The 25,564-nt window shown below is 42.6% G+C and overlaps 1 protein-coding gene across 5 annotated transcripts in view; it reads left to right on the top strand.

Moving 5' to 3' along the window:
* The window catches only part of RAI14 (retinoic acid induced 14), a 135,529-nt gene that overhangs the window by 4,076 nt on the left and 105,889 nt on the right, over window positions 1–25,564 (top strand). For all 5 annotated transcript variants that reach the window (XM_019647863.1, XM_019647866.1, XM_019647862.1 and 2 more), the window contains exon 2: window positions 19,118–19,201. In XM_019647863.1, coding sequence (XP_019503408.1) covers window positions 19,166–19,201 — 36 coding nt within the window. In that variant the 5' untranslated portion in view covers window positions 19,118–19,165. The remainder of the gene's footprint in view (window positions 1–19,117; window positions 19,202–25,564) is intronic.

Raw genomic sequence — 25,564 nt, 5'->3', positions numbered from 1 at the left:
ATTTATATTAGTAGGCTGTCTTTCCATACTAGAATATACGCGACATGAAGACGGGGGTTTTGTCCTTTTGTTCACTGCCATATCCCTGGTGTCTAGAATGATATTGACACACAGTAGGTCTTGAATGTTTGTGGAATGAACCAACGAATGAATGAATGAATGCAATACTTTTTGTTATGGTTTTCAACTTAGACTTTCTCTTTGAGCACATGTTGGATATCCTAAATAGTGCTGGTTTTCCCATAGCTGTAATGCGCGTACCTCAGGTGTCATATTTATAGGTTCCATCAGGAGAAAAAGCGTAATGCCTTATAAAGAAAGTACTCTATTTAAATTTGTATGATTTATCCTTCAAAACGCTTGTCTTCAGATTTTTTTCTGCCAACATTTGCCTAAACCTGAATTCAGAGGAAAGCGTAAGTTACATGATGCTTGGACGTGCACCCCGCTTTCCTTTTCTTGATAACTTAGCTTTCCAACATTCTAAATGCGGAAGGTACAGAAAGGGACCCCGACTCTCCTTTCCACATAGCGCTCGTATAGCCAGACCAGCAGTGGTCTCAAGCAATGCCAATCACACTGAATTTCTAGGACTAGAAAGTGTATTTGTCTGAATTGCTGCAGGGGAAATACTCACCATTGCCCTGACTGTGCATTCATCCATGAGGGGGGGGAAGAGGGTGGGGGGGGGACATGATGACCTTTAATCAAGATCCAGGAGCAACCAGTGTGTAGTAAGATACCTACAATAGAAATAGTCTAAGAACAGTCACATAAAATCCTCAGCTCATGGTACTAAATACATTCACTGTTACAGTGCTGTGCGATATTTCGCTAGAAGCCAACTGAATGTTTGCTACCTTGCTTGATGAATATAGGAGCTGACAAAACAGAGCTAAATATATTGAAGGCCTCTTGGGCATGTTTTAAATGGGCGATAGGTTTTTTTTTTTTCCCCATTAGCTATTTATCTAGGTATACAATATTGATGGTATCCTTTCAAAAAAATTCCTAGTGTATTCAAGTAGAAACATTTTATCCTTTGTAATAAAATGATATTGAAAGAAATCAGTTTATTATGGATCCAGAAAGGGTTAGTTAACCTTCAAGCTGAAAACCATAAGCATAGAATCATATGATTATTATTAAAATACTGCATGATTTAAAGCAATTTCTTCTGTTTGGTTTATCGCTACCCATGAGCTGAAAATTATAGGTGGTTTAATAAAATTAGAGAAAGATCGTTAATCAAACATCAATTTCCCAACTCCAGTCACCTACAGTGAACAAAAATCGAGTCTAGTCTTTGACATCAGCTTCACTGATGGGTATCAATAAATTTAGTCAGTATTTTCATAAATTACCGATTTAACCATGTGTTTTCAAAGAGAACAAAACAAAACATTCTTCTGTTTGATTGAAGGAGGTATGCCTCATTCTTCAATTTTATATTCTGTGTCCAGTACAGTATGTGCCACACAGTAGGTGATTAATATTTATTGAACTACCCCACCCCCCACCCTGCCCCAGGGGTCTATAAAGCCCCTCATGGTGGTCGTCAGGTACTGTGCTAGCCTACTCAAGGGAATTTAAACAATAATCAAAAGGCAGAGTAGTGGAGGGTAGTTAGCAGCAAAATGCAGACTGAAGTCCAGAAGATAACCATTCTCCTCTCTCTTTAGGCAAGTCCCTACTCCTCCCTAAGCCTCAGTTTTCTTATCTACAGTCAGAAAGCACCTTTCCTCTCTGCCCACCCTTCAGAGAAACCCGTGCATTGTGGCTTGACTGCTTCATCAGCGGGTTTTGTCTCACTTCATCTAACCTTTACCTGTGATCTAGCCCAGTTCCTTCTGTACTAGTGATGTTCACTGGAAATACAGTGTCTCGCCATGTAAATCCCATGACACTTGGTCGCCCCTGGGCAAGGGGAAGCCTTTGGGAGTTCTCCATGATTTGTCCATCCCTGCTTCTAAAAAAACCAGAATCCAATTGTAGAAACATTGGTTGTGGTCCAAGAAGTTTACTGGACAGTGGAAGAAAATATGTTGTTTCTTTTTTCTTTCATTATTTCTTTCTTAAACTGACATTTTGTGAACACTGAAGTTTATTGTGAAGTCACCTAATATAAGCAATTCATCCTTTACTATTATCAGTTCCCCCCACAATCATTCACTGTATGACTTTTTTGAAACCTCACCTCAGCGTTTCATATCTCTATTAGGTATTGCAACTGGTGAGAACACAGTGAGTCTTCTCTGTTTTTTTCCTTATGATTTCTAGATGCATTCAGTTTGCTTCATCTAGAATGTTTGCTTTTTCTAAAGAGCTAAAGAACTCTACAATGAACCTCCACAGCAGCATCTACCTCCTCTCATTTTCACCACCTCCGTGCAGTTCCTTTCGCTGGCTGAAGGGATAGGAACTCAGCTAGAAAAGAAACCTCTGGCTGAGTTCACCGGTGGGAAGGAAGCAAAAGCCTAGCGGTTTCCTTTGGCTCTAGGGCTGCAGAGTAAAGTGTCTTCCTACAAGAGGAGTCTTTTTTGCAAACCAGGGTAGGCCATCTCGTAGTGCTTCTCAAATACTGTATTTGAGTCATAGACGGACGCTTGCAAATCTGATGCAGGTTTTGGACCATTTTTTTTCCTAGGGGGGAATTCACTTACATACAATGATGCTGTACATTTATAATCTTTGTTAGTTCCAGGGGGTTCATGGAACTCCCTGGGCTGAGTCCACTTATGAACCTCTCTGGAAGCGGCAGGTTCAGAACCCAAGATCTAATGGATGTACCTAAAAATTGGTTGCATATATCCTGTTTACCTTTCACAGCCACCTCTTAAGGGTCAAGAGTACCATTAGAAGAGGTCTATTTCCTATCATGCTTCACTGTCCCCCAGACCTGATAACCTGTCATACATAAGTGAAAAGTAGTAATTGTGGGTTCCATATCCTCAGTCACTGGTTGCTATGTGAACCAGTTTACATACCAATGACAATTTTTAGGAGCTATTTCTCTTGGATGCAGTAAAATGCTATTTAGAAGTAATAAAAAGTAGATCTGTTGTATAGTTATTTCACAGAGACCTGATAAATTCTGAGGATGGGTCTTGAGTTTCTCACCACAAGGGTGACATACTTCTTGGTGTAGCGTTGGGCTTAGACTGTCTTCTGCTTTCCAGATGGCAGCAGTTTCCTTGCTTTGCTGTTGCAGGAGGGAACTGAGCTGTTCCTGGACCCCACCTGACAGCACTCCTAAGCTCACAGGGTAGATCTGCGACTGCCCAGCTCAGTGGGAGAAATATCCCCAACTCGCTCTCTGTTCTGCTCTTCTCAGTTTGACTTTCTAGCGGCTGCCTCCTGGGGGACCTGAGGAAGACTGGCCTACATTTCCTAGTTGGAGAGCTGACCCTCAGAGGACATCATCCTTCCATGGGACATAGGCAGCGCTGGGAGAAGGTGCTGCCATTATTAGCCACACCCAGGAGGCTTGTTCTCTCAGTGTCATACTTGGGCGACATCCTCAGCCTCTTCAGTCAAAAATTGGGCAAAAAGGGATGGAGACATGCCCGTAACGGAGGGTGAATAATGCAAGCTCTTTCTGCCAAGCCAGTTTAATTGAATTGAATACCTTCCTTGTACCAGGCACTTTGTTACTAGACTGTCAGCTTCTGTAGATCTGGGCCAGTCTTACTTATTGTCAGATTTCCTGTGAACAGTACGTGTTGATGGAAATCCGTGGATGAACGGCAATGCCTGCTTTCACGGAGCTTCGAGTTTTCACCAGGCTGACACATTCCCATTCTGCTACAGTACAAGGCAGACTATGAGTGGCTGGAATGCGGTGGTGGTGGGAACTCATTTTATAGCTTAGATTGAGGTCCAGGGAAGTGAAATGACCCCTTGGAAAGTGACAAAGAAGAGGCAGAGCTAGGTAAGCACCTCGGTTCTGACTGCTCAGAGCACAGGGCTTCTAAGTCTACTTTTCTGTTTCTCAGATGTAGACAGTGACCTACATGTAGCTATTTACAATAGTTATCAATGAAGAAGATGGCACAGACTTGGGCAAGTTGCGTTGGAGACTTGTGTGGAGTTCTAGGTGAGGCAGAAAAGGATCTGGAATGCAGGCCCTTGGCATCTGCTGAGTGAGAACCACATAAACCTATTTGTCAAGCTTTGTCAGGGAGTTAACAAATTCTGGGCCAAGTCTCATAATGTGACAAGAAGACGCATGTAATTTGAACAGCCTCTCCTATGAAAGTTGACATACTGGTGATTGATCGTTTTTTTCAGAAATGAAAGGGAGCACTCGCTTGCGGTGGGCGATTATGACCCAGTCATTTCACTGCCAGAAGACACTGCCGACGTCCAGTGGCCTCTTCCCAGCCACCCAGAAGAGGCGGGAACTTGTGAGCCAAAGACTCATGGACAGTGGGCTGTGTTTTGTTTCTTCCTCAATGAAAGGCAGCCAGAAGGAAAATACAAGCTAGGGTCCAGCCACGACATATGCCAGTGCCCCGAGGTCCTCAGTGATCCATGTTAGGAGGTCCTCACACAGGGCAGGGGGGTGATCAGAAGCCTACCATTTTCTCTGAGCAAATCTCATTTCAGACCTAGTTCACATTCATCATGGTTGAAAGTTGGTTCAAATGCTCTCAGAACCGTCTTGAATCTTTTTTTTTTTTAATCTTTAGGTTTTTTGGGTGGGGACTAAACCAGTTTTTTTTCTTTTGAGAAAAAAATGTTTCCTATTTCTTACCGATGAGTTTTTCTAAAATTGGAAAAAAACTATTCAAAATATAGGCATAGAAACTATAACCAATATCTGCCTGTCATCCAGTGTTTCTTAGGAGTTTTTTTTTTTTTTTAAGGAAAAAACGCATTTCTGCTGCTAACGGTATGTGTACATCCAGTCTGCAATCTTGATAAACCCCTCATTAGGCTCTTTCTGTACTATTCAACTTTATAGAATGTTGGGTGTGCCCTTTGTTTACTTTTGCTCTTGCTTTTCCTGTAGAGTCTCTGAAAGCCAGACAGAGATTTCCTCAAAATGACTCCTACCCCAGCCTGTCTCTCGGCCAATCTGTTGACGGCTGTGTGACTGTTTGTGCCTTGTTGGACAACAAGCTTGCTTTCTTCCTCTCCTTTAAAACAACCCCTGATTATTTTAAGTGCATACCCCTTGGAACAAAGCGCATTTGAGTCTCATTACATTGCAAGTGGGTGTTTATATCCACGGTGGCAAAAGAAACAGAAAGCAGCTCACCCTATCCTGGTGATATCTGCTTCAGGCTTAGGTGGCAGCCTGCCGGACAGGGGTGCTTCTGTGTGTGGCCTCCAGAACAAAATCCCCTGAACTCTTTGCCCCATTCCTGTCTCACTGGGTGATGCGGTTTAGGATTCCACTTTTATTATAATATTGACACTTTTAATTGTCCTGAAGGATTGCAGTATTTCATTTTTTTTTTTTTTACAGCTTGGAGAGAGTTGCTATACAGGATATTAGAATAATTTTTTAAGGAACAGATTTTCCTAATGAGAGGGACGCATCGAAGTGTCTCGAAGTTCTGTTTTTCTAGAATAGATCATTGCCAAAACATGGAAACCTCCACCCCAATGTGTAGTTTACCAGCTCAGCTCAGTGTAAAAATAGCTACCTCACTCGTCTGTAATTATCTTTACTTTTTCTCTGTTATAACTCAGTATCTTTCACAAAGCTATCTGGAAAAGGAGTTTTTGACTTGTAAGCATATGCTCCGCATATGAAAAGGACAAAGAAATAAAAATGCTGCCCTCCCTTGGAGTGAGGCTGGGGTGTGTGAGTGAGGGCAGCCAGCCAGAAGGAATGCCTTTTTCAAATTGCTCCTTCAGACTTTCTAGAGGGAGCGCTGTATGTGCCAGCAGCAGATCAGAGGACTGTTTTATCATTAAAGGCAACTTAACTTTTTTTAAGTAGTAAAAATGGTTTGTTGGCCAGACTTTTTATTATTATTATTATTATTATTATTATTATTATTATTATGTGTTTAATATGCAACCCAGCATTGTGTTTTGGGCTCGGGAGCTGAACCTGAGTTTAAACCCAGCTTCTCCATTTATTTATAAACTGTGTCATTTTGGCCAAATAAACTTTCTAGCCTGTAATTTCCCAATCTGGACAGTGGTAATAATAACACTAGCATCTAATTCCAAAGTGGTGTGAACATTAAATGATATGCTCCTCATTTATAGTAAAAAAATATATAAAATTTTGCAGCGTGAGGTAAAACCTGGAGAGTCATCATTTAGGTCAATGATAGCTGTGGTGGCTATAATTATCATTGCTAAGGTTACCATGTTCTTTATTAACGTACCTTTAGAGAACTGCTGACCTATCGGCCAGTCTGATTATACCTGCCATGATCGTCTATAGCAATAAAGAGGAGTTGCTCCATGTGTCACTGCAACACATCTGCGTAGTTCACAACGATTTCCCCTGTACTGTCATTCCTCCATTTAGTCCTTCTGTTATTATACCACTGGGTAATGTGAACAACGTAAGGGCCCATTTCCTTTAGTAGTGACCGGTCTTATTCAAAATTGTTATCAGTGAGTACCTCAGTCTCACCAGACATCTTGTTTCAATCACAGTCTAGGCACGGACAGAGCTGTAAAATCATGGTTAAAATGAAGATGGTGGTACTGAGCATGACGTGAGAGGGAAGTTAAATTCCCTACTGAATCCTTTGGGAAAGTGTGCACCTGTCAATAGAGAAAACGTGTACACGTGTTTTCTAAGCTGTATATTACAGAGTAGTAAAGTTTGCCTAGAAGCCTGTCAGTCTCGAGTGAGATAACATTGTTGGCTAATCATTCCTTCTGCATGTGGCAGAGGAAATCTTTTCAACTACAACTCTCATTATCATTAACTTGCAGTTAACTCAAATCTTAAACTAGATCTGAGTTTTATGATTTTATGGCAGTAAGTGAACGTCAAACATGGATGGTAACATATGCATTTTGCGTTTACTTTTATGCCTGCCTTGTTAGGAATAAGATGCTGCTATTGCTAAATGGATGCTATCGTCTCCCAGCCTTTGAAGGAAAATCTAAATCATCACTGTCTAACAGAAATAGAAGCAAGCCAGAAATACAAGCTACACAGGTCATTTTAAATTTTCTAATAGCCACACACAAAAAAAGGAAAAACAAATGAAATTAATTGTAATGCTATATTTTATTTTACCTATTAGCTCCAAAATACTATCAAGATATATTCAATAGAAAACTTATTAATGGTATAGTTGACATTCTTTTTTCAAAGTGAGGCTTTGAAATCACTGGTATTTTCCACTTACAGCACTTGTCAGTTTGCACTAATCACATTTCACATGTGGCTAATGGCTATAGTATTGGACAGCACCAACCTAAGGAATATGTTGTTGTGTGGGTCTTGAAACTCCAGCACCACCTCATATACCTAGAATGCCTGAGATAAACGCATATTTGATTAAGCTTTCCTTTGTCTCTACCCATTTATCTGGGATTTTGCCCTTAGCTTTAAGCATTTCATTAGAGAAATACAATAGTTTCATCACAAACTGATTACACGTGGTATAACGGACATTTGTGTTTTTTTGGTTTACAGCTCTGTATCTCTCTGCTTTTGTACAAGTAATTTATGTGGAATTTTCTTTATAACAGTCAAACTGATTTTTGTAGACGGGGGCTGTGTATGGTCCACATTTCCACATCCCTTTTGTACTTGGCCCATAGTTGGTATTCAGTGCATATGAATAAATAAAGCAGTATAGGTTTCTTATTTTTCTTCTTACCTTACAAGTTCTTGAATTGCCATGCTATTTTTACTGTGTAAGCCCTCCAAGCATCAGGTGCAAGGTATGTCGGTGTGTGGATGTGTGTGGGTGTGTGGGGCGCATATTTAAGCTTTGTTACTGTTAATGGAAGCATTCCCCATCCTTCATGTTGTTTGTTTGTTTATTAGCTGAGCCATCCTGCCAACAGGACCTGTTTGTTGGCAGCTCAGCAGCAGCTCAGCTCCAGCTCAGCTCGGGCCGGGAATCAAACCGGTGACCCTGTTGCTCAGAGCTCTCACTCTGAGCGAGCTCTTAACCAAGTGAGCCACTCGGTCGACCCCTCCCCCCCATCCTTCATGTTAATGCTGTTTGCTTCTTATCCTTAAACAAAGAAAGTGGTTGAAATGGAAAGAGAAGAAGCCCAGGGCGTCCAATTTAGTTAACTGGGATTTGTCTTCACTAGGCAGGCGCCTCTAGGCCCTCCCCCATGGAGCAGCGTGGGGCTTCTAATGGAAAAAGATCCGAAAGCCTTTTTCATGTCTACTGCCAGGGCAACAGTGCGGCAAATCTAGGCTGGCATAGCCCCTGGGGAGTGATGCCTTGTTGTTTGATTCACTGTTGTGCTTCTCTTCCAGGTGTCTTGTTTAGAATAAATTAGGGTGAGTGACAGCGTGTTTGCATATCATATCTTCAGCACTATTGGAGGATTAACTTCCCAGAGGATTGTCCTTGGGCCTTGAGGCCTCCTCATCCAGCTGAGCCCCACTACTCTGCACCGCCACCCCAAGGCAGCTTCTCCACTCTGCCCTTTTCTCCTCGTTCCCGCCTACCTGAGGGTTTCTCTTATTCATCCTTAGCCTCAGCTCTGCTAGCAGCTTCCTTGCCCCCTTCCCTTGTCCCCCTCAGCTCTGTGGAGCCAAGTCCCCTGGGGAGCAGAGGAGGTAAGGTCCACCCAGTGGGCAGCCTGGATTCCTCCTGGACCCAGCTGTTACAGTGGCTTTTTGAGAGTTTTAAAATAGTCCAACACTGTTCATTTCCAGTTTAATTGTGATTGTTTTCACTGTTGGCCGGTTCTTGTAGGAGAGGCAAAGAGCAGCATGGTGCGTGCAGAATGGAGACAGCCAGGTCTTCTGGGGTGACTGCAATGATAGCGGTGAAGAATGAATGGAGGGAGTGCTTTGGAGGTGCGGGTGGGTGAAGGCCTGTGGCCTGGGGCAGAACAGATCAGGGAGAAGCTAACAGCCAAAAAAATGAATGATAAACATGCCCCCCCTAACCTGCAGGTTCAGAGGGCATACTGTAGGTCACCCTGCTGTATTCAGCCCAGTTAGACTCCAGAGAGTGTATATTTCACTTTTGTAGGTTCAAGAAGTGAGTTTAGCTACTGACTTGTGAAATGCACTGAGCAGACACATGCAGGCTGCAACTGTGCTGTGGCAGTTCTCGGCTCCTCTGGTACTGTGGCGTTTGAGGTGACAGCCTGAGCAAGGCTGAGGAGGTCAGAAGGCGCCACAGGATTTGTCAGTACTCTTAGGTTGCAAGTGACAGGAACCCAATTTGAACTAGCTTAGGCCAGAAGGGGAGTTTCTTTCTTGGCCTATGTGACCCTAAATCCTGTGCTAAGAGGGTGTGGCTGGAGCAGGGCCTGGGGTCCCTGGGGTCAGGGGCCTCTCTGGTTCCCTCTCTAAACCTGCTCTCCACACAGGGCTCGGGCAGCTGCTAGGCCCACCTTTTCTCAGTTTCTCTACCAGAGAGGAAGCTCTTTCCTTCCTTTCTTCTTCCTCTTCCCTCCTCCCAACTCTAAAACTCCCACGGAGAGTCTCTGAATGGAGAGTCTCTGAATAGCGTTGCTGAGGACACAGTGCCATCCCAGGGGACAGCTACAATCAGACTATAACCTGGTTGGAGTGAAGGTGGGGGGCTGGAAGGACACTTTTCTAAAAGGAGGGAAGTGTGGTTATCCGAAAAAGGCTGGGCGCTGAGGAGCAAACCAAACACCACTGCAGCACGTAGGGTGACATCCTTATGCTAAAGGAAACAAGGAGACCTGCCTCCGTGTGAGCAAGTCCACTCCAGTTGGACTGGAGGCGAGAAACATATTATTTTGAATACACAGTGTTTGAGTGATGTCCAAACATGATACTTGGGGCAGCAGGAATAATTTTTGTGCCCTCCATCCACTCCCTTCCTCCTGTTCCCAGGACATCAGAGTTTATAGAATCTGTTTATGAACTTATTTGTCCTTATTCTGAAAAGTATGTGAGACACTGGATGACTGGGTAGAGGTTCAGCTGGCCAAACAGAACCATTGTGATCACTGCAAATGACATTTCCAGCATTCCAAAATGTGGAGAATCCAAGTCATCCTCATTTTGAAACCAAGTCGGAGAGCCGATGAAATATGCAGGAAGCCAACATTTGGCAATTAAATCTTTCTAGAGTAAAAACAAGAATTAAACATAACCACAAATGGAACCTACCCTCTCACTCACTCTAAAGATATTTTTCACTGCCTAACGACTTTGCATATCGACCTCCTTTTCTCTTTTTGTATTTGATCTTTTTTTTTTTTTTTTTTTTTAAGTTGGAGAACAGTGTGTTTTTCCAGGACCCATCAGCTCCAAGTCAAGTAGTTGTTTCAATCTAGTTGTGGAGGGTGCAGCTCAGTGGCCCATGTGGGGATTGAACTGGCAACCTTCGTGTTATGAGCATTGCGTTCTAACCAACTGAGATAACTGGCCAGCCCGTATTTTATCTTTTTAAAAATAGCTTCCTTGAGGTATGAATTACGTTCCATAAAATTCACCAATTTTAGTATACAGTTCAGTAATTTTTAGAAAATTTATAGAGTTGTATAATCATCCCTGCAATCTAGTTTTGACACATTTCCCTCACCCCAAAAGGATCCCCTGTGCCCATTTACAATCACTCTCTATTACCATTCCCAACCCTGGACTACCACTGACCTGCTTCCTGTCTCTAAAAATTTGCCTGTTCTAGACATGTCATACAAATGGAATCTTACAATATGTGGTCTTTTGTGTGTGACCTTCACTTAGCACAATGGTTTTGAGCTTTATGCATGTTGAAGTATGTAGTAGTATTTCGTTCCTTTTTAGTGCAAGATACTAATCCATTGTATGGAAACGCCACATTTTGTCTACCTCACTGATGGATATTTCAGTAGTTTCCACTTTTTTTTGCAGTTGTGAATACTGCTGCTATAAACATTTCATGTACAAGTCTTTGTGTGGACACATGTTTTCATTGCTCTTGGCAAGATACGTGGGTGTGGAATTGCTGGGTTATATGGTGAATTTCTATTTAACTTCATAAGAAGCTGCCAGTTTGCTTTCCGCAGTGACTTTTTGCTTTCCACATTTTGTAGTTTCACCAGTCATGTTTGAGGATTGGACCCAGACTTTTAAACTTGATTGGTTCTCTTGGGTTTCAAGATGGGTGAAACCCAAGGAATGGATGTGGAAAGAAGCTGAGGTGCACAGCACATACACCTCGCCATTTGGGGTTGGTCAGTAGGTCTGTGCAGGGCAGCTTTTCTTCTGTAGAGATGAACACAGTTGTTAGACGGTGCTATTGACAACATCAAAAGATTTGGAAACAGAATAGGAAGAACGTTTCAGAGATCATCTTCAAAATAAGCTCAATATGAGGGATAATCATGGAGTTACTTAGCCCTAGAATGATTTGTATATTCCAGAGGTAGCTTGTTTTGATTAAGCCCATGCCTATTAAATTGGATGGATTTGGGGCAGGAGGTAACCTTGGGGCTCTGCTTGGTGAGGCTTCCTGGAGCATATGAGTAGCAGATTTGACAGGCCAGATAGTAATGTTGCCAGAGCCTCAGCCAATTTTGTAGCAGTGCTGCTGGCCCGACTGCATCGCTGACTAGCAACAGTCCTGGTTGATGGCAGGTCTTTTTAAAGAAGAATGATGTATTTCTTTCTCAAGAGAAATGGCATCCCCTAGATAAAGGCAAGTTGTGAATATAGGGAGGGAAATTGATGTTCTCAAGAGAGTTTTACTGCATGATTATTATGATGCAATATCTGAATGACATTTATGGCTTAAAAAGAATGTGGTCATTTTGTTTCTTTGAAAAAAATGATATTTTTAGAGTATTTTAGAAACGATTCACTGCCAAAATGGAACTACTGCTTCTATCTTTCCTCTTCCCCCCAACCCCCCCACCCCACCCCTTAACTTTTCCCTTCTTTATCATCTGGGCAATCTTGAACACACCTGTACCTTAGTTAATTCATACAGAAGATGACATATGAAAGCACCCAGCCCATAATTAATGCTTGGTAAAGTTGGCTTGTTTATTCATTAATTTACTCATATGTATCTGGTTTGCTGAATAAATAAGTTTCCTAAGATGTAATCATAAAGAAGCTTTGTTCTGTGTCCCACTATGTTTAAAATTTATTGAGTCAAGTTCGTGAGCCCCTTGCCTCTGGATAAAACCTGTGACTCCTCTGATTCTTCTTCAATGTAAAAAAAATTCTACAGTCAGTTTCACTTGCTAAATACTTTTTAAAAATTGATGTACAATGGTTTATAACATATTAGTTTCAGATATACGGCATAATGATTCAATGTTTGTATGTTTGGCAAAATGATCACAAGTCTAGTTAACATTTGACACCTTACACAGTCACGGAATTTTTTTCTTGTGATGAGAAATTTTGCGATCTAGTCTCTTAGCAACTCTTGAATATTCCATACAGTATTATTAATTATAGTCACTATGCTATACATTACATTCCTATGACTTACTTATTTTATAACTGGAAGTTTGTGCCTCTTGACCCCCAGGGTTTCTATTTGATGATCCCTGCTCTCTGTTGACTCTCACATTCCATTTTTCAAAATGGTCAGCTCCCTGGGCTCCAGTCAGCGTGTGGTTGGGAGGTACTGCGTGAGAAGCATAACAATGAGAGAGGGGAGGGGGCAGGCAGCAGGGAAGAGGAGGGGCAACCTGGTAAGACTGCATAGGCCAAATAAGTCGGATTTTTATTTACTTATGCTTAGTGGTCTCATACGTCCATGGTGGAACCTAATCATGTTGTGTTTACCTGAATCCCAGTGCAGCTACCCCAGTGCACGTGGGACCAAAGAGAGCCTTGCTGAGGTCCAAGGCGAAGTCTAAAGGCTATCCAGGATCCTAACCCATATTTTTGTCTTACACATTCATTCATGAAACATGCATTAATTGTATGTGAATAGCAGCACCCGAGTATAAGCCAAATGAAAATCCTACCCTGAAAATCCGCTGTTCTGAAGTAAGCAAGCAGTCTGAGATGCATCTTTTCAAATTTCCTGAAAGCTGGTAGTAGGACCCCCCCTCTCACATCCAGGGTCTAAAAGGGTCAGAGTGTGTGCAGATTGGAGTGGGATCTTTTTTTGGAGAGAACTGTGCGGTGATTCCTACCACCTCTACTCAACCTCAGGAGAAAAAGCTTCTATGACCTCTTACAGAGATTGGACAGGCTGCTGACCCTCACATGAAGAATCTAAGAATGACATGCGGCATCCTGTGGGAGTGGACTGACAGGATGCCCTTTCCTCCTCAGCCTCCCCAAATCCTGTGCTTCCTTTAAGGCTAGTTCGACGCCTACCCCTTTTATGAAGATGTCTCTGATTTTTCCCCACCCTCAAAGATTGCCGTTGTTTGAATTCCTGCAGTATTTGTCACCTAAATAGATGGTCTTGTATTATACTCTAGTCCGACCCTTGGTCTCAACTCATAGCCTCGACTCATATCCTCCATCGTGCCTGCCCAGAGTTCCCATAACCTAAATGTCTGCCTGTGTTTAAAACTCCTATTACTAAGCCAAGAACATATCTGCTGTGGATAAAGTAAATTGGGCGAGGGAGAACACTAGCCCCTGTTGCCCATTCTTTATTCCAGCAGTGACATTAGCCATAAGGCACAGCCCTATCTGAGAGGCAGAGACTGGAAGCAACGTCTGTCCTCCTTACATTGGCTCAATGCCTTCTTTAGTTCTTTGGATTTTAAGTCTGATGTTCCTTTTAACTTGGAAGAAAAATTTCTGAAGCCTGTCTGGGGTGCACATTAGTGTCCTGGTGTCGCTGAGGATTCCATAGAAATGTCCCCATGAGGGAAGTGCTGGTTAGCGAGAGGACATTGCTGTTGACTCTGCATCTCTAATGCTGCTGTGATTCAGAGGGAATTATTTTCAACTACTGCCCTTGAACCCGCGGTATGGTGTCTTAGATACTAATGTATTCTTGTGATTCAGGAAAAGGTGCATGTGTGTACAGCTGTCATTACCTTGGCCAGTTAATATTGTTCCTTAGCGGCCATGGGTAACCCAACTAGTTGCTCCCCCAGAATTTAGAGTGTAGAGGGCTCCCCTCCCACTCTCACTGCCCACACCCCTAATATTGTGAAAGATTCAAACACAGTTAATATGGAAAGGTATCGCTCTATCATATCTAGTTGTATAATATCTTTAGATTATTTCTGATGAAACTGTCAATTATAAGTACGGTATCACTGAGTCTAGAACAGTGGCTCCCCAATCTAGTTGAGCATCCAAATCACTCAAGGAGTTAAAAAAAAATACAGATTTCTGAGCCTCACCTCTGACTACAGAATCAGAATACCTGGCTGGGACTCCAAGGGAACTCTCATGTGCTGACATAGTTGGTAGCACTGCCTTACGAAATAGTCCTTGGGTCATATGTGGGGGATTGGTGTGGGTGGAAGTCAAAGTAGTTTGAAGATACAAAAGAGGAACTGTCTTTCTAACCACATCAATCGGGGGTGGGTTGTGGTCTAGAAATGTCTAACTAGAGAAAATCTAACCTTTGTTCCTCTGAAGTTCTTTTTCATTCCATCCAGAGGGTTCTAACCTGGAATTTTCCTAACTAAGGATTGGAGAAGGCAACGGAGATTATTAAGCTATTTTTAAGTAAAACAGCTTTGTTGAGATATAGTTTACATCCTATTCAATTTATCTACTTGAAGTGTACAATTGAACGGTTTTGGTATGCTCACAGGTTGTACAGCCATCATGACAATACATTTAGAACATTTTCATCACCCCTAAAGGAAACCCCATATCCATTATGTTATTTTTAGTACTCAAAGAAGCCGAACTTATTAGTTCATAATAAAGCTCTATAGGCTATTATCAAGGTTTTTTGATTCAGGCTAGAATTATAGCAGATAAAGGTAGCTCATGTTAAGCTTTGATTGAGAATTACATTATTTTTAATGAAAACATGGATTAATAAATAAACTTTGTCAGTTAGATGAGAGGGCAACAAGGCTGTGCCTCTCTGCACTCTTCAGTTCTCACCAATTGACTCAGCGTCACAATGACTGGTGACCAATGATGGAAGCCATGCTTCAGTGACTTATTTTGGCATGAGCAGAGAGTACACTGACTAATATTCCTGCTCAGTGGGTGGATGTGCTTTATTCTGCTTGAAATGGGAGAACTTAGTTGAAGCAACTTTTCCCATATATGTGTAACATTTCACACTCTTTTTGTACTATCCAAATTATACTGCTATGCAGTTAATACAACTTGTACTGCAGCTCTCTCTCTCTCTCTCTCTCTCTCTCTCTCTATTATATATATATATATATATATACACTTTTTTTTTTAAATTTTCATTTTATTTTATTTTTCTAAAGATTTTTATTGGAGAATTGGGGAGGGGAGCCGTGTTGGGGAATTGGGGAAGGGGAACATTGTGTTTTTCCAGGACCCTTCAATGCCAAGTCAAGTTGTTGTACTTCAATCTTAGTTGTGGAGGGCGCAAGCTCAGCTCTAAGTTCAGTTGCTGCTTTCAGTCTAGTTGCGGGGTGCGCAGCCCACCATCCCATACGGATGTCTAACCGGCAATCTTGCTGCTAAGAGCACGTGCTCTCACCAGCTCTGCGGCAGCTCAGCTCAGGCACAGCTCACTGGTCCATGTGGGAATTGAACTGGCGACCCTGTTGCTCAGAGCTTGGGCTCTTAACCAACTGAGCCACTTGGCTGGCCCTACTGTAGCTCTTTTGAATGAAGCCTCTTGATTAAGTGACTTTTCTAAGGACCGCTATTAGTGTAGCTCGCTAAATTAATGGTTGTCACTTTACTCAAGATAGCCTGTAGCCTAGTCTGGGCTTTGGAAGTTTGTGAGATTCCAGCTGAGTCAAGGAAGGCAAGTATGTCCTTGATTTACTTGTGGGTCCTCTTGGGGAAAAAGTGATGCTGAGGCAGAGGGAGCCCAGCATTATTTCAGGGACAGGTTACTTCCCACTACTCATGGCTTCCAGGTGTTAGATCCTTGGGCAAATACCAGGAACACAGTGATCTATTACTAACTTTAATTATCCCCAACTACAGTTCTTGTTCCTGAAGTTACTGTTCTGTAGATTTTTCTTTACCCTTGAACCCATCTCTCTAGTATCCTGGAGTTCTACCCACAGACCACCTAGCTATCACACACCCAGAGCCATAACTCCAGGAAGACATTCATTTCACAGCTAATCCTTCCCCTGGGAATTTTTTAAAGTAGTTGCTTTATTTACTTAATCCTCTTCAAATAAGAGTTTGCATACTTCTCACTGGCATGCTAAAAAAAAAAAAAAGCCAAAGGCAAACACGCACACAAAAACTAGCACACCACCCATGAAAACCCAGCATGACCTCAAACAGAGATCTTCCCCACCATTGCCTAAGATGGTCCATGACTGAAGATGTGCTTTGGGTGGTTCCACCTTGGTGGGCTACAGAGTTTGTTGATTATCCAAGCCTTGGCTTCTCTTTTCTCCCTTTCCTGCTGCATGGATTTGGCCTCTTTCCTTGGTTATTAGCACTTTGCCCAGAGGGTGGAAGGAATTGAACTCTGAGGATGATTTCCGTTTTGTAGCTACAGTTGGTCGGAGACCATGAGCCAATGGTGGCTTGAGAATATCTGATTATCATTATTTCTGCTTGTATTTATCAAAAGGTGGTTTGTTTTGACATGAAAAAGAGCTCTTTTATAAACCAATGAACCCCAACAGGTGTATTTCCTGTTCCATCTACCTCAATTCTAGGTTCTCAAACGTCAGCATGCAAAGATTCAACCAAGGAGATTCCTGGGCCCTGCTCCCTGAGATTCAGTTTCCATATAATGTGGTCAGGGCTTTTGCATTTAGCAAATAGTCCCCAGGTCCTTCTGATTCAGATTAACTAGGGGCCAACTTTGAGAACTGTCCTGGAGTTTGCATGTTGCTGTTCATGTCCCAGCCCAGGCTTTTCTGTGGTTAAATACTTGGCAATTAACAAGGTTTCAGTACCGTGTGTATGGTTTCCAAGGCAACATGCATTTTGTCACTCTCACCTGTGGAGCTGGGAAAATTGAGGGACCACTGGGAATCTGCAGTAAAGGTGTGGCCTCCGGAGTAATGTTACCCAAGTGCTTTATTTATGATGAGTGGGTTTTCATACCATTCATCCAAGGGCCCCCTGCTTATTGGCAGCAGCAATATTGGAAGTAAATACATTAGCAGCTGGAGAGTCACTGTATTTTTGGAGGCAGCAAGGAGGATATGAGGAGCCATGAATACAGCCATTTAGTTGCTTGCATCCCCCCCACCCCCCTCAGATCAGTTTAGTCCAGAATGATAAGGATGGTGGAGGAACAGGACACAACCTTGAAAAGCTTTTGAAAAATAGTGGTCAGCTGTGGTAAATACTTGAGCACTTTTTTTTTTAGCTCTCAAATGGACAGTATTGTTAAAATTCACCTGCTCTCACTTTCTGTCCATTAAGGCTTGAAGTTACATTTATAGAGTGCTTATGATCACATATGATGGGAACTTCCACATAGAATTCCTTGCCTTCTTGACCCAAATGCAAAGTCTCCACACTTTGTACATTTCCCAGGTTTAAGGATGAAAAAGGTCAAGTTCATACCATATTTTAGTACAGGATTCCACTTTTTGGTTTTAGTTTTAAAGCTAGACGGCACTGGAAAAAGCATTCAACTATCAGACTTTGGGGCCTGGTCCTAAATCCCAGCATATAAACAGCTTTGCAGCTGCAAGCAAGTTCCTTAACTTCTCTGAGCCTCCGTTTCTACCTCTGGAAAACCAGGAGCTTAGACTCCATCAATATTCTTTACTTTTGAAGGGTGATAGAATTCAATGAAAACTAGGAACTTTCTTCCCTGAGAAAAGTTCATATATACTTAAGAAAATTACATTCACTTTCCAGGGGACCATAGACCTGTCCTAAATAAGGTGTTTTTTTTAAGACTTTTCCAGCTCAAACTTGGAATGGCTGGGTCTCACAAGGACCTGGGGAGTCTTTCATTGTTTAGAGTGGCCTCCTGGGGAATGAGGTATTTGCTGAGGGAGGTTTTGTTGTTCCTGGCATTTTCACTAACTGCCCTGTGCATTTAGAGGGGAAAAAAGCCCCACAAACCACACTGAGAAAAATAAATGGGGAATGCATGTCATCTGGAATATGAGCTGTTGTCCTTATCGTTTTTCACTATGGCGACTCTTCAAAAGTCGGTGGATGGTATAATTGTCACACAAAGGGTGTGCAGAGGAATCAATTCAGCATACAGATACTGTATTTTGTACAATGACAGTTAAGCAGTTGCTTAAACTTGTCCTATTTTTTTTTTAAGATTTTATTGGGGAATTGGGGGAAGGGGAACAGACAAGTTGCTGTCCTTTTGTTCTTCAGTCTAGTTGTGGAGGACGTTACTTCACTGGCCCATGTTGGTATTATCATTGCGCTCTTCCCGGGTGAAGCAGTCACTTGCCGGCCATTGGACGGCTGCTCATGGTGGCTCACGGCAGCTCACGAAAGCGCATGCCAGCTGCTGGCCAACCCCACTGCAGCCTACACCGTCGCCGGCGACTCTTGGCAACCCAGCTCCAGGTCGAGCTGTTGTTCACCATCTTAGCTGTAGAGGGCACAGCATCACTGGCCCTCATGTGGGATCCGAACTGGGGCCCTGCTGCTCAGAGCTGGCATCCCAAGCCAACTCCTAACCAACACGCCACTCGGCCGGCCCAAACTTGTTCTACTTTTAATGTTTGAGAAGTTGAGGTAAAATTTAAAGACCTGGGTAACTTGAAAGTGTCAGAAGTTTCTCGGGAGTGTATCATGAGTGGAAATAATACATGTTCTTTACCATGTCATAGCTCTTAATTCTGACCACCTTCCTAACTTAACCCCAATCTCCCACCCAGGGCCCAAAGCTGTAATCCAGTCAGAAGGGAGTGTCTGTAGTGTTTATTTGGAAACATGGATGCTTCATTTCTTTCTTTCTCTGTTTAGGTGCTGAGAAATCTCCTCTAGAGCTTTGGAAGGCTGAATGGACTAAACATGAAGAGCCTGAAAGCGAAGTTCAGGAAGAGCGATGTAAGTACCCTGTGACTCACCGTCTGGCCCCTCGGGCTGTGCTCTGGGAGCTACAGCTGAGGTCCTCCCCTCCTACCTTGATAAGGCACTGGTTAATCAACTATAGAAACAGCGCTCTGGGCTGTAGCTCAGGAAGGCTCTTGTGAATGGTGTGCGCGCTAGGTTCCTTGCTGTTTGTGTGTCCAGCTTTTAAGATGACATTTTTAAATTCCTGGGGTCTGTGCCTTGTAGAGAAAGGAACGAATTAAACATCTTAAAGGAAGGAGTTAGTAAAAACCGCAGCATTTCTAAAGTTCCCCCCAATCTGAATCAGAATGTCGTTTTTTAGAGGAAGCTAGTCTTATGAGACTGAATAAGAAATTATGTGTTAGCATGGTTCATCGTTAGCTTTAGGGAGCTCTTTTTAATGCTCTGTGAAGGTTTTTGTGGTGAAACAGTAATATCTATTGCTGCCTGTACCTTTACTCCCCCTGAATTCCTGGGGTTCTTACTTATTTGTTATTCATCATAAAAGACTTTGGATTGGAGGAACCAGCTATGATGTCAGCATTATGAAACAGTCTCCTGGAGGAGAACATGGAGAAAAATCGCATAGCAGCAGGATTATGCACAATGGTATTTTAACAAAAGGTCACCTCATAAACCCTGTTGAGATTCTAGTCTTATACAAGCTGCATTCCAGATGCTTCCAGCAGAATTGTTGAATGGGGGAAATTCATGGAAGGGTATTCGATGGGATTCCAGATAGGTCACCCTCATAATGGGCTTGTTTGGCTATCATTTAACATTAGGTAATTAAAGGTGAACCTGGAATTTATTGTTTTGCCGTGAATTATATGACAGCTTGGCACAACCACATTTTTGCAATACATTGAGGCAGCGTCTTTTATGACTAACATCACACACACACACACACACACACACACACACACACACACCCATCCACCCACACACCCTCTTTTTGGCTGCAGCTTATCTCCTGAGGCTGCATCATGACATATAAGTTACTGCCCTGATAAGACCCAGACCAGAGAAGATGCTTGTGGGATGACTACAGAATCTTGTCTTGCTTAAAGGAAGTTAGAGCTAGAAAGGGTTTTTAGGGAAAAGTTGGTCTCACCTCATTCTTTAGGTCAGTTAACGGAAACTCAGAGACTTGGGCAAAGTCATCCATCTAGTCTTTGGCCAATGAGAGCCTTGGTCATATGACTTCCTTAGCCCTTTGCCCTTGCCACTCCCCTGAGAAACCCCCTTCAGCCTCCTCATCTGCTGGCCATATGATACTGTAGCCTACAGATCTCATTTGGCTTTCTGTTCAGAGGAAAAGGTAGTTAAATGGAAAATGTTCCCCAGTTGAGAGGATATGGGTTTGTAAATTTTGTGACTAGGCTAACAAATGTCTTTTCCATTCCAAGAGAATTTGGGTAGCTTCCATTTATACAAGTTGAGATTATTTTAGCAAAATTTAATCAGTCTGGAGTTCCATGATATATGAACAGGGGCAGGGTAAATGGTAGGCGCATAAACTTTTGGTTGAAAAATTTAAAACTGGTGGCAATAGGGAGGGCGTTGCTGGAATCTAATTTTTAAATAAAAACTGAAATATTACCATGATTAAAAAAAGTCACAATAATGATGCTATTAAAAGCTTCTGGGATTTGGCAGCAGAAAGGCTGTGAGTTTGGCAGTTCGTGCTAAGAGAAGAAATGTTAGAGGAGCAAGCTTGAGGGAGAAGCACACGGGAAATTGGTATAACGGGGCCAGAAAATATCACATGGCTCCCCCAGTTAATCTCAAATTGCTTCCCAGAGCCACACCACTGTACAGCTAAATGGAGGGAATAAAAACAAAACAGAAAATCATTTCAAATCCCAGCATGTTCATCAGCCATTAGTAACTAACCATGACGGAGTATTTACTATATATGTTATGTGAAATCGTTTAACCTTGCCACAACCTTTTTTCCTAAGTATTCTTGTTAAGCTCATTTTACAGATGAAGAAACTGAGGCCTAGGGAGGCATAGTAACTTGTCTAGCTTCTTAGAGTTCTAAGTTGTACAACCACTTTTTGTGCCAAAGTAGCCCAATTCTGGAGCTCAGGTTTCCTGAGAGGAAATTTAGAGATTTGATTTCATAAAACAGGAAAATCCAGGAAGTAGCTTGGAAAGGTGACTTTGGACGTAGGTGTGTGGCCTTGGGCAAGTCTCTTACCTTTCCTGAAACACAGCTTCCTCCCCTGAAAAGTGGAGAAAATACTAGCCTCTCAAAGTTGTTGTGAAGGTTCAATGTGCTCATGTAGAACACACATCTTAGGACCTGGCTCTCAGGAGATGCTTGGTAAATATTTATTCCTTTCTCTTAATCAGAAACCCATGATAAAAAGTGGGATTGGAAAGTGTGTATGGTCCGGAGGGCAGAATAATCTGCTAACAGTTGCTGCCTCTGAGGAGGGAACATGAGAACCGGGAGTGGGTAGGGAGGGAGGCTTGCTTTTCAATGTGTACCTTTTGATTTGAAACTTTTTATATATGTATGTGCACATACATGTAATCAGTTGTCAGAAGAAAAACACACTTTAAACTGTTTATATTCAGTTGAATGAGCCAGACTATCATCTTCTTTACCCGAAGCGAGTGGTCTTTCTCAAAGAAGGAACCTAAACCATCAGCCATCAAATTTTCTTGCTTGTCTTTGTGTGACGCTGAAAGGAGACATGGGAAGAAAGGGTTCTTTGTGTTTCAGGGGGGTAGGAAGAAGAGGGACAGCAGATCGTGTTCGTGCTTTCATAAAGAGAAGGCAGGTGACCCACTGGTGTGATCACGTTTCAGCCAGCCTGCGTCTGGGAGGTCTGCAGCCTGATCAGCTTGTGGCCATCAGAGCAAAATCCAGGAGTCAGAAAAGGACAAGAGTGGCCCAAAGGAACCCCCCGTGGCTGGGCTTGAGGTCACTCTGCTACCAGGACCCCCATGCGGGTAGAAGAGATTTAATCTGAGTGTCCTTTCTGGAACACTTAGATGGCTACCACATCAAGGGCAGTTTTCTGTGAGTGTAATAGGGGAACGAAACTGATTCTATGAACTGTGGTTAGATAACGTCCTTGTCTGGCTGCTTTAATCCCTGAACGTATTTGGGTGCTCTCAGATTACCCACAGAGGCCAACGAGAGTTAGTTATGGAGCTAACACGGGTCCTTTGCAGTGGATGACGTTTTTCAGTTCCCCTTTATGACTTCATTGTCTTTATTGTGGGCATCCTTAAACCTGGGTTATATACTCAAGAGAATACAGGAAAAATGTGAAGTATGGTTCTTGTCTTTCAGAAACTCATAAACTAAGGTGGGAGGAGAAAATTCGCACGCAAGAAATAACTAAGGCAAAATACAAATCATACAGAATAGAGATATTAAAGGGAACTTCAAAATGATATAAACCAGTTGTTAAATTGAGGGCCTGGATGGTAAATGCTGTAGATTTTCAGAGAGAGGTGAAACCCCTGGAAATGGGAAGATACAGGAGAGCTTCTCAGAGGTGGGGCTTCTTCTAGGTAGAAGGTGTGTAGGATTTGGTAGGATGGTTGGGAGAGGGGGGGAAGGTAATACAAGGGAGCCAGCCATGTAGCACTGTGGGTAGACTCTGTCTCAAAAACTTTCCCTTGAATGCAAAATTGTAATACTTTAAGAGCCCACCTGAGTACCCAAGGCATGGCTCTGAGTCTTTTAATAAGAGCACTATAAATATTTCATTCTCGTTTTCAAAATGGATATACTTGACTTTTATGTTTATAAAATGAGCACAGAGTTCTAAATCATCATTATTTATGTCTTTTATGAGTAGAGTTTGAAAGTGACTTCTTTACCTCTTTAAATATCTGCAGCAGCTAGCATGTGGTTCCACATGGAAAAATGAGCTGTCATCATGAGAAATGAGGCCAAGAAGGTTGGGGTTTCCCTTTGCTAATAAAATGCTCAGGCTTCTGGAATTTCTTTGTAAATGCCAATTTTTAGTGCTGTGAGTGAACTGGGTGGAGGTTGAGGGATGGGAAATGAAGTTGAAAGATCTTTGTTAACAATCTAGAGAAATGTTTCTCAAACATGATCGAGACCTTCGGAGTTTACTTTGTGGGTGTGTGCTTAATTTTATGAAAGATTTGTTCCCAATTATGCTTTCCATTGTAATAGGGAAGCACCGGACATTCCATAAAAAAAAAAAAAAGAATCAAAGCAGCCAGTTCAAAATGGCTGGCTCCATGACAGATTAAATTGATGGTATTCTTTACATAGCAGCTACTAACGATTGCAGCTTTCAGCCAAAGAAATGCACACACCCCGTGAATCTTGAGGAACCAGACACATCCTGCTCAGGCAGGAGTTTGAATTTCTTGCCTGTTGAGAGAACAGCTTTCATGAAGGTCAAAAATCACATCTCTGCCGAAGTATTTTTTCAAGGACTGTTTAGTCAGTTATAATAAGTTTTTACAGATGCCCAAGCCTCCCTTCACCACCACACACACAAAAAGTTGGGAGTATTTAAAATCCAAGTCTCTTCTCTATTGATGGAGGAGTCTTGGCCACCTCTACTGGAAAGCTAAGCCTCTTTTCTTTTTCATAGACATAATTTAAAAATACATCAGAGGTGACCTTTTTGGGTGGAGGTATGAGACTCTTGTAAACTTCTGGAGAGAAATTCAGTCAGGTTTGTGTCATGCGGCATATTTTCCAGGTCTTGTCAGACCTTCTTAGATGGGGAATCTGTTTGCTGCTGGATTTCACCTTTATTAAGTTTCCAAGGGCTCCTGTAAACACAAATTGAGTTGCTTAAATGGAAATGTATTGTCTCACGGTGCTGGAGGCTGGAAGTCTGAGTTCAAGGTGTCGGCAAGGTTGGTTCCTTGTGAGGGCTGTGAAGACATATCTGTTCCATGCCTCTCCCAGATTCTCTGGTGGTTTGCTGGCAGTCATTGGCTTGTAGATGCATCAGCCCAGTCTCTGCCTTCCTGTTCACATGGTGTGCTCTGCATGTATCTGCCTTCAAACCTCCCCTTTGCAGAAGAGGACCAGTCACATTGGACTAGGGCCCACTTGAATATCCTCATTTTAACTTAATTACCTTTGCAAGGACCCTATCTCCAGATAAGGTCATATTCTGAGGCACTTAAGACTTCAACTTATCAATTTGGTGGAAGGGGGTTGGGGGGTACCCAGTCCAACCTAAAATACACTTCCATGCCTTTCCATCCTAGAGCAATTTCTCCAAAGCCCTGGCACTCCCCACCCCGCCCTGAGTATGTACTCAGAGAGACTTCAGCTGCACAGCTCCTGCATCCTTTAGACTATTTTCAGTGTCTAATAGAGTGAGGCCAGAGTATCACAATTGTTTCGTGGGTGTTACTGTCTAATATATATTAATAGCAAGAGTAGACACGTATTGATCACTGATCTACTACACCAGGAATAAGAAGATTTCTCCTTTATTGAACGCTTACTATGTGCCAGGCCCTGTAACAAGCCCTTTGCATGCTCTTTATCATGTGTTACTTACAAAACTCTATCCAGTAAAGACCATTGTTATAGCACTGTACAGAGGAAGAAATTAAGGTCCAGGGAAGTTAAGTAAGTTGGCCAAAGTCATGTACTCATATTTGATAAATGGTGGAGAGATCTGAATCTGCTTTTCTTGACACCAGAACTTGCACTGTCTACCACTGCACTTGCTGACACAGGTCATTCACATTCCTAAATCCCAAAGCTTCAAACTGCATGAAATAAATTCTTCCCTATTGTCCTAAGTGTAAAGACCCATACAATAATTTGACATCATGATGAGCTCTATCCATAAAGGCAAAGCCTACCAATATCGGTGTCTTTTCCCATAGCAAGGGAGGGTCTGGGAAAATCTTGGGTTGTTTGTTTCCTGAGAGGCAAATGCACTTCAGACTTTACGTTTAAAGTAAGAGACAATAACTACTTATGCTCTTCCACTGGAGCCAGCTAAATGTCTGTTTCCGAATGGAGCCCAGTTGCTGGCTAACTGGATCAGGAGTTCATTCTAGTTACCCCAGACCATAATTCCACCAATTCTTGATTAAACCTGATGCCATTCCAGCTGCAGCTGGAGACCAGTTTGAAACTCAGAACCTGGCTTCTACATTTGGGGAAACCTGATAGTCCACGCATCAGTGAATCACCTAGGTTATTACCTCTTAGCTCTCTATTCTAAATTAATTACCTAGGGCCGGCCGAGTGGCGCGATGGTTAAGAACTGGCTTGGGACGCCAGAGGGCCCCGGTTTGGATCCCACATATGAGGGCCAGCGACACTGCCCTCTACAGCTAAGATGCTGAACAACAGCTCAACCTGGAGCTGGG

The sequence above is a fragment of the Hipposideros armiger genome, unplaced genomic scaffold (assembly GCF_001890085.2).
Source record: "Hipposideros armiger isolate ML-2016 unplaced genomic scaffold, ASM189008v1 scaffold_117, whole genome shotgun sequence".
Classification (NCBI taxonomy): domain Eukaryota; kingdom Metazoa; phylum Chordata; class Mammalia; order Chiroptera; family Hipposideridae; genus Hipposideros; species Hipposideros armiger.
This window is presented reverse-complemented; position numbering and strand designations above follow the sequence as displayed.